We start from the raw sequence: 13,663 nt of genomic DNA on the forward strand, positions 1-13,663 counted from the left end.
CAACCGTGACACATACTCTTAAACCTTTAGTGTTAGTGGTAGAGCTGATTTTGAGAGTGAAAAAAATTGAGAAGAAAAAACAATCTGTGTATCAGCTTGATTGGTTTGTGGTCCAATCGCCCCTTAATCACTCTGCTCTTCAAACTGTGAAGAGCAGCAGCCACTTTCATGATGAGCAGAGACCCCAAAATCACTCCTCAAAGATTAGGGCATAAAACAGGAATTTGGCAACCAAATGACAAACCGTGATGTTTCTCTAGTAGAACATACCTTAAATAATGAGAATATTACAGTATAAGTATGAAAATAGTCCGAAGTTCTTAGTGCCAGAGCTCCTCAAAATGAACATGATATGTTTGCAAAGGGTAGAACCCAGGACAGACATATGTAAGGTCTTGAAAAGATTGTACACATACCTTTGACTTTTGTGTGTTGGCCTTGGATATAAGCAGTTTCTGAAGGCAGCTCTGCCGCAATACCTGAGCTTTGCCAGCTCACAACGTAAATCTGTGTTGAGACTGTCACAGAGGTATTGATTCAGTAGTGCACTGATTCAGTAGGACATTCAGTACTACATGTAGTAGTGTTTAGCACCTCTCCTGTCAAGTGTTATTCTATCCTGACCATTGTTCTGCTTTACCGATGCAGTTTGTCTGTGTTTAGCACGTGTTGTCGTGATGTTGGAGACAGTTCCCCTCACCACATAATAATTTTGCAGTTTTTGTAGCCGATGCACCTGCAATTTTGCCACCGACTATTTGGCCTCTCCAGAACTCACATATTAAAGAGGTGATTGTCAGGCGTCTCTCAAAGCTGACATATATTTTGGCATTCAGCTTAATATGAATTGCCTGTGTAGCAGCCTTTGAAACTGCTTTTTAGTGACTTCAATGTAAGACATACACCAAACATGCTGAGCACGTTTATACTGACCTCTACATGTCTCTGGGCCCGGTGGTAGAGACAACTTACCTTTCAGCCCAGTTGAGTCTGCTTGGATAGAAAGTTAAAAGTCAGGTGATTATCCTGCCTGGAAAAGGAGAGAAGTGCTGGGAGAATGAATAGCTGATCGACTAGGTACCAGGAAAGAGCAGGTTGCATACATGGAGAGGCAGAGAATATTGGGTGATAAAACTAAGAAAGGACACTGGAGACAACTGGAGGTAACATAAAATGGTACAATATATAGGAATGTGTATTGAAAAAAACCCATACAATTTCACTATACAATTTAGTAAGGCTAATTCTTCCAAGTACACTCTAGTTACACACTATAAACCACAATACTGGTGACTCCCACACACGTATAGTTTATATCTGTCTTCTGTCTTGCAGACACTAGTCTGTTCCATTCTATTAGTAACTGGATGAAAAGCAACTTGCAGAGACGTACTGCTTGCATGAGAGACATAATCCATTGCAACCAAAAAGAAACTGAATGAACTGAGAATGAATACATCAAACAAGCATTTTTGCTTGTGTTGCCTTAGGTTCTGTTTTTATCTACTCTGACACCAGAAATAAGTGGGCTGCTGAAAATAGTCCCCAAACACATAATGTTATGAAGGTCTGTGCATTAAACAGATGAACCCCAGAATGAGATAATGAATAGCAACAGCCATCCTCTGCATGGCTGTCAATGCAGGTATTGCAGGAAAGAGAGCCCACCCTATAAATTCAAGTTCTTAGATGCCAGCAGCTCTGAGGCTTGATAATAAGCCCATGTATTATCCCTCTTTGCACGTACACACTTGAAATATCGGCTCATGCATATGATAATATGTCTTTAAGAAGTTTTGTTGTATGCTATGATTTTGTGTTTTTGGTGTGCACATTTCATGTTTTTGATTTCTCTCCATACAGACATTGGTCAAATGAATTTCCCTCTTGGGGATAATAAAAATAAACTATGTGAGAAGACTGCCATCTGCAAAAGAGACCCCTCCTGTCTGTTTTATACCATCTTCAATGACTTGACATCATTAAATAATTGTTTTCCCTCTCCGTTTGAATAGTAGGGTGGGATCTATTTGTCAGTCAGGACGTAACGTAACATACGAGTCTGTGAACACTTTGATCAAAAATGCCTTAGATTTCTAGCATGGGTGGACCACAAAGTAACCAAAATGGTACCTCTGGCCAAGATGGTCATCATTCAATTAATCAATACCCACCACCTCATTCCATTTCTTTCCCTCAAATAATTTTCTTTCCTTCCCTGAGAGTACACACACACCATAACCCATTTAACCCTATAATCCCACTTGAATTCTCCTTAATTTAAATTTAAAGGAACACTCCAGTCACAGTAGAAGTCCTAAGAAACTCTGAAAGCCCTTATCTGAATGGTATCCAATTTCTTAAGTGCAGATAGGGCTGCACACTAGGGGTGTAACGCAACGCCACTATCTGTATCTTGTTAGTGCCACTATCTGTATCTGTATTCGTATCTGTATTCGGATTTGAACTGGAAGTGGGCGTGTCGCAAGCATAGTTTTGTAAGTGAAGTATTTATAAATTTGACATAATGTTATCAATTTGGCCAAACAGGACAAGGCTGAATACATGCATGAGACTCCTTGTTCTATGCAATGTGTAACATTACTTTGCAGGCTATAGACTTAGTGAATTTCGGTCCAGTTCGTGTATGATTTTGGAGATGAATCTGCTATGATTGGTTGAGCAGGACAGCAATAAAACTAGTAAACTAGCTCAAGTGACTGACCAGGGCCGGGCAATGAAATGCCATCCATCCACACTTTAATGTCACCACCACAGCCAAAGAACAAAACCGTTTTTATAAACTATTTAACGTTTTACCAAGCCAACACATCACAGCAACGTCGCCATGTTAATATCAAATGAAAAAAATGCTGCCCACTAATCTATACTTTCCCAAAGCCAGAAACCCAAATCAAAACAATGTCAACTTCAAAACATCACCAACATGAAATTAGGAAATTGCCGCTACCAACATTACCATGTTAGCCTACTGAACCAACCAAGTAGGCTAAAGTCAGGCTAACTTTAAATAATGTTGACTCACCACCAGTGGACACTTCAGCAAAGTTCTGGAAGATCTTGGGAGTAATGTTAACTTTAATGTTAGTCCAATTTTAGAGAGATGAGATGAGACAGTCCTGTGACATATTGTTATCGTACAGATGTGTGTAAACAAGAACAGATCCTTTACAGGCCCACGCCACGTGTTGAATTCAGTTCAATTCAATGCAAAAGCAAAAGTCTGTAGGGCAGCAGAAGGTGTGGTATCACGTTACTGTTTACAAATCCCATTAGTAACTCGATGCGAGTTTGGAGCAAATTGTGGAATTGTTTCACTTGTTTTCACCTCGGGAGATGCCACAGATGAGCCTATTATGGGAAGCATCAAATCTCTTAGTCAAAGATGCCCTCCAGAGGCCATCTGACAAAGCGCTGTCTGCCTGCCTGCCCTGAACGCGCCCGTTGATACCCTTGCCTGCGCCGTGGGAAAAAAAACAAATATTGCGCCTCCCATTCGGATGACGTTCATATTTGTTTAAGATGCATTATTCGTTCATTCTGAATAATGTATTCGTATTTGTTTACATCCCTACTGCACACTCAAATACCATGCATCCATAAGATAATACAATTATGTCAATTTGAGCTGTTGTAATAATAATAATAAATTTTTTTAGTATTGTGCTAACACAACTGCCTAACAAGACTTTGTGGAGCCTGCAGTGCTCATCTGTCCTTTAGTGCAGGTAACAGTTTGTTAGTGTGATCATATTGTTTCATTCTTTTTATTTTACAGCACTTTGTAACTTAAAAGTGCTATATAAACAGAGTTTATTTATTTATTTAACCTTTATTTAACCAGGTAAATTCCATTGAGATTAACAATCTCTTTTTCAAAGGAGACCTGGACAGGATGGCAGTAGCACAGAAAGTTACAGACAAACAATTAAAAAACATACAATTAAAGGGCATGGTCATCATCGTACTAAAAGTATTGATAATTTTTGCATTTTAACTAAGTGTAACACTGGTTATGCAGGCGTACAAACTTTCATGTTGATATATTAGATGAAAAATGCTTTTTGATGTGTGCGGTTGATAGACATATTTCCATACCAAAGGAATGATAATGACTATGATTGATGAGTCTCTGAATGATCATTCTTCTGTTATGAAAACATCTGAACATCAAGCACTGACCAGTAGTGAATTCTTCAAGGAGTTAGAGCTGTGCATAAATTGTCTGCTTTGGCAATATTAAGAGAATTCAATTCAATTTTTCAATTCAATTATTTGTATGAGGCCTAGGTGAGAAATATACAGGGCTTAAAGACCTCCGGCCAGGTGCCGGATTTCCGGCATATGGACGTTTTAGATTCACAAACTATTTTAGACAAAAAAAAAAAAAAAACTCACTCCACGTGGGTTTTTGTTTTTGATGCGTTTTATCCAATCATATTCAGCGAAGCAAAGCAATATTTAAACTGGTGAAGATACACGCGTCACTGAGAGAGGAGTAAAAAACAAACGGCGATAGGCATGGATTGAATAAACATGTGGAGGCGGGAAACCGTTTGACACTTGGTGCGACAAATTAAGGGAACCAGGTGTGTGTTCTGCACTGTGTGCTCAACCAGCAGAAAGAAAGTGTTCTTTCCACTTGAGCTAAATCCCAGACACAACGCCGCTATGCGCGCGCTCCGATATCTGACAGTTACAGCTGCCGCTCCAGCAGCAACGACAGACCGGAACGTGATCTGTCTTTCACAATTTACAATCGTCATTCAGCATAAAAATGTGCTTTGGCTGTTCTCTACAGAGCTCCCCAGGGGTCACCTGGTAAGAAAAAAATAACTAATGTGGAAATCCATACGGGCACCGATTGGTAAACTGCGCACAGCTCCATGCGCACGGATTAGTAAACCGTGCCCTGGAATTAGTAATTAGTGCACACAGAGTCCTAAACCATGCCCGCGGATTAGTAGACCGTGCACGCGGATTTGTAATATGTATATTGATAACGTCAAACAGGGACACCACAGCGGCCCACAGAGTTGCATATAAAATTTTATTAACATGCTTTTTCTACAAGCATGATTTATAGGGAGGTTTCATTCATAGGGGTTTCATATTGTTACCAAAACACACATCATAAATTAAACCTACTGATGTGATTAATCAATGGTTATGGTTCACATATGTTCTAGGTGCCTAATGGCTATTACAGCTCACTATATGTATGCCAAGCTGTGTGTAATGGCTCTGGCTCACTGTACATAGGCCTAAAAGTCCTTACTTGGATGAGAAGATCGCAAGATCCCAAGACAACTTGGGAAGAACGTTCTCCACAGGGACACAGGCATCGACTTGGCGTTCTCGGATTTGATAATCAGCCTTGATACTCCAGGGCACATGGCTGCTCATGCCTGAGGTTCACACTGCCCAATTAAAAGCGAACCAGGGCTTGTGAACAAAAGTCACATGGACTCACAAGTGGCTTGTTTATTTGACAAAGCTTTATTAACTTGTCATCCCACAAGGTTACAGATTTTCAAAACAAATCTGATGCCAGTCTCTGTAACTTTAGCTTAGCGTGATGGTCTCATCTGCGCTCTTCCAGCAGATTTCCCTTCGCTGGTGTTCATACCAGTTCAGAACACATGAAGAAATAGCTGAATATGAGCATCAGTTGGTTTGCCCTCGGTTCATTTGTTGGCTGTCAGCATCAACATCTGTCTCCTTATACCCATAAAACTTGCATTTTGGGATTGTTTCCTGTAGTTGGTATGATTACGTTCTTACTGGAGATCGCTTGGAGGAGGACCGAGGCCCGCATTTTGCACGTTTAAATGGCATCGTTCTCACCTGCCCTAACAAACCGGAGTTTGAATAAACCGCTCCAAACACGCTTGGTGTGAACATGGCCTTAATGTTAGTTCCCTAATCATACAGCACAGACATTCCTAAAATCTATACATCCTCGCACACAGTGGCAGTTTGGCAAGGTATTGTGTCTAAATAAATTGTGAAATACAGCAATCCTTACTGCCTCCATCCAGGTGCAGACGGGCTGATGGGCGTCTACCTCTTCATGATCGGTGCCTATGACCTCAAGTTCCGCGGCGAGTACAACCGGCACGCTCAGGCCTGGATGGACAGCATCCAGTGTCAGGTCATCGGCGCCCTGGCCATGCTGTCCACCGAGGTGTCCGTCCTCCTCCTCACCTACCTCACCCTGGAGAAGTACATCTGCATCGTCTACCCCTTCCAGTACCTGACACCAGGCTGGCGACGAACTGTCAGCATCCTGCTCGGGATTTGGGTGTTCGGTTTTGTGGTTGCTTTCCTGCCGCTGGCCTGCAAGGGTCTGTTCCGCAACTTCTATGGAACCAACGGCGTTTGCTTCCCCTTGCACTCTGAGCAGCCTGAGACGCTGTGGGCCCATGTTTACTCCATCGTTATTTTCCTGGGTGAGGGTGTTTGCTTGGAATAGTCCTTTGAGTGTTCTTGTTGTTTACTGTGTGTGGCTTTTTTGTTTTATTCAGTCAATGGTAATTATACCCTTATGGCCAAAAGCTCATTACAATGTCACAGTATCTAATTAATTTAAGTGTGCGTGTGTACATTTGTGCACTTCTTTGTAATGACTCTTAATGCGTAGTGTGAATATGAGTTTAGGCATTTTAATTCATCACAAAACCAGAAACTAATCCCAGTTCTCTCAACAGGTCTGAACTTGGTGGCGTTCCTCATCATTGTCCTGTCCTATGCCAGTATGTTCTACAACATCCAGAGAACAGGCACCCAGACCACCAAATACAGCAACCACATCAAGAAGGAGGTGACCATCGCCAAGAGGTTCTTCTCCATCGTCATCACTGACTCCCTCTGCTGGATCCCCATCTTCATCCTCAAGATCCTGTCCCTGCTGCAGGTGGAGATTCCCGGTATAGTAGGAGTGCTATAACAGTTTTAAATTATTTTATTTATGTTATTTATCCTAGGTAGTCTAACCAGGTAGTCCCTTTGACGTAAAAAAAAAAGGGATTTTCAAGAGAGATCTGGCCAATAAAGAAGCATCACTGACAAACATAAGAAGCATAGACAAATGACATACATGGGTGTACACAAGCACAACAATGTACATAAGCACAAATTATAAAAAACAGAAGATGAAGATGATAAGCAGTAGCCTAATTATTTTTAGCCACTTTAGCGAGGTGTGAGGCTACATACACAGACGATGGTATCATTTTGTGTTGTACAGAATCCATTATAAGCATTATAAGTCTTCTGTAGAATTTCAAAGGAATATTCATTCTCATATTAAATGACTTTGATAAATGACTTTTATGATGAACCACCATTCGACTCCTCACCATGTGAGACGAAAATTTGGACATCAAAGAGTCTTTAAACACACAGACCACCAGCTAGCTCTGCTATTTCACTTTTTTCTCTCTCTCTCTCTCTCTCTCTCTTTCATCCCACCTCGCTCTCTCCACTGACAGGTACTATCAGCTCCTGGGTGGTCATATTCATCCTCCCTATCAACAGCGCCCTCAACCCCATCCTCTACACGCTGACCACGCGGCCCTTCAAAGAGACCATTCTGCAGGTATGGGCCAACTACAGGCAGCAGAGGCCCCTGCTCAGCGGTCACCCAGCCAATCACCCATCGCTCACCTGGCAGGAGATGTGGCCGCTGCAGGAGAACAGCCACGCCCTCGCCTCGCCGGAATACCCGGGGCGCCCGGCGGAAATGACATGCGTCTTGGGCAAATCCAATCTCACCGCCTCGGAAGGCAACGGAGGCATACAATGACATTGCCGCTTGCACACACAGCAACAGCAACAACATACAGTCGTGTCACTATGTACATGCACACAGAAACAAACAAACACACACAAATAAACTTTGCTAACCCTTCTTTAAACAGTCAAGGTGACTAACAGCGGAGCTACACTGATCTGTGGGTAACGTCATCAAAGAGTCACCTCGACCAATAAAATGTGATCCAGGGTTATCCATCTCAGCAAATAACACAGTGTTTCAATAATCTATTTAAAATACACATTTTAATGGGTTATAGACCGTTTTGTGTAAAAGGGCTTCAGAAAAGCATTTACATTGATTTTTTATATACCATTGTTGTGTGAAATTGCTGCGCATATGTGTGTAGAGGAAAAAGAAATAGACCCCTTGCACAAAAAGTAGAATTCCACTGCAGCTTCCATTGCTGGTGTAGCAACTTTAATTGGTTACAATGGCAGTGCTCAGCCGTGGCACTGTGCAAGTAGACATGTCATGTCTCTAACGTCTAGACACCCAGTAAGGCTACATTCACACTGCAGGCCTGAATGCTCATTCCCAAATTGCTGCTAACATCTGATTGTTTTGGGTTGACTGCTTGAGGCGTCCCCCCAAATACCAATCAAGTTAATTGGCTTTCTTTCCATTGTTGTTCCTCATTGTCCTCCATGTTAACGCTGGCTCAGCCAAGCTGCCGTGGGCACCAAAAGTATTGTCTCAGGTGAATGACGTAAGATTTACTTGTCATGGCAACACTGACAAATTCCGATGTGAGCGTTGTGTAGGTGGCATGCCTCGGGATCAGCAGATCAGAACTGAAAAAATGTGACTCTGTGAAGCTTTTTGCTGTTCATTCATTACAGAACGCAGATCTGTGTCACATGTAAGGGGGGAAAAAACAGAATTGGGACACTTTCAGCTGCAGTGTAAGCAAGTGTGGTTTCAAAGCTATACCCTCTACTTTGTTTCAAATTGGTACGTGTGCATTTACATATTGGTTTGGTTATGCTTTCAAGCGAATCAAGTCTCATCCCTCATTGGTCAGAAATTTGGTGTGGGAAATGACTTTCTTCTAGGGTAAACAAATATGGAGCATCAGCAGTTTGTCAACAAACTCCGTGGGAAATCTGCCTGTTGTGGTCCTGGTGTATAACGGATTATAAAGGATTATCCCATTGGCTATGGAATGAGATTCTGAATAAATCATTGATACTTTTTGTATTAATTTCTCCGATTTGCTATTCAGTTTGTAAAAACAGTTGGATCTGCTGACACTCCTGCAAGTTAAACAACTGAGAACATTTCCTATTTTACTGTTAAACACATTTCTGTGATGTAACACTCTTGTGATGCTTTTTGTAGTTGGCTGGGATCAGAGTCAGATCACATTCTCACTACAAACAAACCACTCCAGGGTTTGTGATGCACTGGGGATTTAAAGTAATAATCTGTGACATTTTCATACAGATAAATGTCAGTGTTTTTATTCAACCTATAACCAGTTCATGAAAGCTTTTACATTTACTGTTCTAAATACCTACAAATGGGTACCTCATTCCCAGAAAAATCTTTTGGAGCACAGAAGTGATGTGTTTTACATTTAGGGAAGCAGCAACAGCGGTTTGTTCGGAATATACAGAAGAACTGGGTAGTTAGCATGAGCCACCATGGCTGAACAGACAAAGGAAAGACTGGTGCCTACAGAAACTCAAACTGCAACAGCAGAAATCCAAGGAAAAAGAAGCAGCTTAAAGGGAAAGGGACCGTCTCTGAGGCAAAACTAGAGTGAACATTGGCATTGCCTTTCAAATATTGGTTTCGAAACTTGTTTTAAACTGTTTTGCTATCATTTATTAGCTGCCGTCTATATTATTAGTAAGTTGGGCCAGAGGTGAGATGCAGCTTCTTAGCTCTCTTAATGTGACTGCTAATGTAATCATAAGCAGTCACTGTCTTGTTTCAATATAACGTTATAAGTGGTTGAGAATTTGCTCACTGCTATCAACTGTAACAGATGGGCAGTAGTACTGTAACTAAACAGTTATTACATTGTTTTATAAAAGATCCTTTGGTATATAGCGTAGATGTTACCGTTTCTGTAGACATGGATGCTCTTACGCATGGTGTTATTTGTAGTTAGCGAGTTGGCGAGTCTCAGTAGAACAGCCCATGCTTGTTTGTTTGGTGGTGTGGTGGATACTGTCACTCCAGTGACGTCAAAGTACTGACAACGTTGTTTTGCGAAGTGATTGCTGGGAAGCGCAGTGCAAAACACCACAGCAGTGAACGCTTCTCACCAAAGATGTTGCAAAAATTAAAAAAAAAAAAAAAGGACTCTCACGGATTATCACAAAACCAGGAAGTATTAAAATATATGATACATGAGGAAGTAGTCTGAAAAATTTTAGCTTGTTTTGCTCACAACAATTGATCCTACTTACCTCGAACACATTAGTCACACCTTTGCACTGTGATTGGTCGCCTCAGTGCATTGAAAAGGACTGCAAATAGCTTTTTTTTTTTCACCCTGGCTACAATCACTTTGGTTTACTTCACTTCAGGTTTACTTCACCAAGCTCTTCTTTCTGGGAAGAAGAGCCTGAGTGAGAGCGAGGATGGTTTGTGATTATAGTATATTACAGTAAAATGCAGCTGTAAACCAGCAGTATTCATTCACAGTCTCGTACTATCAAAACTCTCAATTCCTCCACTTTCTGGCCCTCACGGAGACCTGGATCATACCTGAAAATAGTGCCACCCCAGCAGCCCTCTCTGCTGCTTATTCTTTCTCTCACACCCCCAGAGCCTCTGGCCGTGGGGGAGGCACTGGACTCCTCATTTCACCCAAGTGGACCTACACTGTCACTCCTCTTTCACACCTCTCAATATCCTCTTTTGAATTCCAAGCTGTTTCTGTATCTCTACCTATCAAGATTGTGGTAATCTACCGCCCCCCTGGTCAGCTTGGTGACTTTCTTGACGAGATGGATGTCCTCCTCTCCTTCTTTCCTGAGGATGGCACTCCACTAATTCTTCTGGGTGACTTCAACATCCAGCCGGAGAAATTGCAATCTCTGGCCTTCCTTAACTTCTTCTCTTCCTTTGACCTCTCCCTCTCTCGATCTCCTCCGACTCACAAGGCAGGGAACCTGCTTGACCTGATCTTCACCAGATCCATTCACACTATCACCACCCGACGCGACCTAAAAACTCTCTCACCTACCTCGCTCTCTTCTGCTGTCCTTTCCTCGCTTCCCTCAGCCGAGCAGTAAACTCTCTCTCCTGTCCACTGAGGAGGCCTCCACTACTCTTCTATCCTCTCTTTCCTCCTCTCTTGACTCTCTCTGCCCACTCACCACTAAACCAGCTCGATCCTCTCCACCCGCTCATTGGATGTCTGAATCTCTGCGAACTCATAGAACAGAGCTTCGGGCAGCTGAGAGGAAATGGAGAAAATCTGGATGTCTGTGCACCACCTCAAGCTCAATCTTGAAAAGACGGAGCTGCTCTTTCTCCCAGGGAAAGATTGCCCTCTCACAGACCTCTCCATCTCCATTGACAACACTACTGTGTTGCCTCTCAGACTGCCAAGAACCTCGGGGTGATCCTGGACAACCAGCTGTCCTGCTCTGCCTACATTGCAGCGTCAACCCGCTCCTTTAGGTTCTCCCTCTACAACATCCGCAAAATTTGCCCGTTCCTTACGAGGGAAGCGGCATAACTCCTGGTCCACTTGTCATCTCCCGCCTGGACTACTGCAACGTTCTTCTGGCCGGGCTACCTGCCTCTGCCATCAGACCTTTACAGCGCATTCAGAACGCTGCAGCCCGTCTGGTGTTCAACCAACCAAAATTCTCTCACGTCACTCCCCTCTTCCGGTCGCTTCACTGGCTTCCCATCTCTGCACGCATCAAATTCAAGACACTGGTACTCACCTACAGGGCAGTAGATCAGACTGCCCCTCCCTATCTACAGTCTATGGTCAGGTTCCAAACCTCGCCTCGTTCCTTCCACTCCTCCACCCTTGCAGGTCGCCTCGCCCCTCCATCGCTACGTGGGCTCAGAAGTCGCTCATCCCAGTCGCGACTCTTCACATCCCTGGCGCCACAATGGTGGAACGAGCTCCCCCCTTCTGTCAGAACGGCCGAATCACTGCCTATCTTTCGGCAGAGACTAAAGACACATCTCTTCAGGTTACACCTGGGCCCTTCTTGAACTAACCTATCTTCTACCCTTCTTAAACTTAAAAAAAAAAAATAAAAAATAAAAATTAAACGAATGCTACTTATTCCTATTAAAAGTCTTAGCTGATGAAGACTGTGATGCACAGTTGGTTTTACTACTGTTGACAAAATGTACTTATTGTAAGTCGCTTTGGACAAAAGCGTCTGCTAAATGACGTAATGTAATGTAATGTAATGTAATGTAGCCACTAGGCAGCTCTACTGAAGCAGATGGACAGTGGGTTACCCCCATTTTGTGCCTTTCTCATTTTAGCAGTCAATGTCACATCAAACTGCATGTAATATGCTTGTTTAATGCTTCCTCTATCACATGCAAATGTACTTGATGACAAAAAACACAACTTTTTACATCAGGGTGTGCTCCTCATTTTGGCATTCATCCAATCCACTAAGCAGGGCTAAAATGTCCGCTTTTGAAACTATTTTGCCATTATTCATTTGTCTCACACAAAAGACATCATACTTGCCACTGCTGCTAGTTTTAAAAAATGTCATTTTAGTGAAATAAGATTGGATGTATGAGGCAGATAAGTTCAACAAAGTATGTTTGCATTTGAATAGGGCAAGTATAAACTAAACATTTTGCCATGGAATTTGATGACATTCACTTAACATAAAGAGACAGAACAGGACAAATCGGGGCATGTGTGCAGGTGTTATTAAGTGAGGGAAGAGTTATAGTCTTAATGTCCCCCATGTAGAATTTCCCAGCTGGTCTGGGGGTTTGAACTGGGTCACAACTTTGCTTCACCAACCTTCACCCCACTCCCATGCCATGTGAAATGAAATATTTTGTTTATAAAGGTATGTTTACAACATGTTTACAGTCGTGGCTTGTTAAACATTTTTGCACTGTGATTTGTATAGTCAAGACATTTGTACAGTCATCATAGGAGCTGTTTTGTGCATACTTTGTTTATTGAATTTAATTACTGAAATGTTTGCTCAAGTCTTAAGATATTTTTAGTCCATTCTGGTTTTTTTTGGTCTGTCAAGCTGTTGAGTACAGGTACTGCCAGGTGCAGTATGCACTTCGGTATGGAACGACACAGCAGCAATTACTGTAAAAATTGACCTTTTTCAGACAGTAAACCATAAATGTAAGAATGTACAGCAAATGTATATTTGTATAAAAATTGAGCTGAATAAATCAGTTATTGTTTTGATCAGTTGTGGAGTAGCCTGTATGCTAATATCTGTTTACATTCTGTTTCCACGTGATCTGAAAACAGAGAAGCCAGCAATTGTTTGAGACATAATTTCTGCAGGCTTTTCATTTAATATATAAATACTTTTAAACTTGTGTGTAACCATTCCATTTGTTGTATTTACTGTGTCCTGCAATAAAAATGGTTATCTCAGAGCCTGGTTATTTTCATTTTTTTCCATTAATGAAATGTGGGGGAAACAAACAAATTCATGTAAGATATCACATCTATTGCCTGTCGGATTACTTATTTGTCTATTTGAGGCCTCTATTGACTTGTACTACAACATAATTTAGAACAGTCTAGTGGTAGGTAAGTGTAATGCTTAATTTTATGCAATTGAAGGAAAAATCTAACCTAAAACAGAATTCATTTTATTCCTATGCAGCAGTGTA

The 13,663-nt window shown here is 41.9% G+C and overlaps 1 protein-coding gene across 1 annotated transcript in view; it reads left to right on the plus strand.

Annotated features, from left to right (window-relative positions):
* rxfp1 (relaxin family peptide receptor 1) overlaps positions 1-11,088 on the plus strand; it is an 82,995-nt gene extending 71,907 nt beyond the window's left edge. The window contains exons 16-19 of the mRNA XM_071914885.2: positions 6,063-6,473; positions 6,732-6,950; positions 7,515-7,808; positions 10,724-11,088. Of these exons, the coding sequence (XP_071770986.2) occupies positions 6,063-6,473; positions 6,732-6,950; positions 7,515-7,808; positions 10,724-11,088 (1,289 nt within the window). The remainder of the gene's footprint in view (positions 1-6,062; positions 6,474-6,731; positions 6,951-7,514; positions 7,809-10,723) is intronic.
* Positions 11,089-13,663: the final 2,575 nt, after the last annotated feature.

This window comes from Centroberyx gerrardi, chromosome 16 (genome assembly GCF_048128805.1).
Source record: "Centroberyx gerrardi isolate f3 chromosome 16, fCenGer3.hap1.cur.20231027, whole genome shotgun sequence".
Classification (NCBI taxonomy): Eukaryota; Metazoa; Chordata; class Actinopteri; order Beryciformes; family Berycidae; genus Centroberyx; species Centroberyx gerrardi.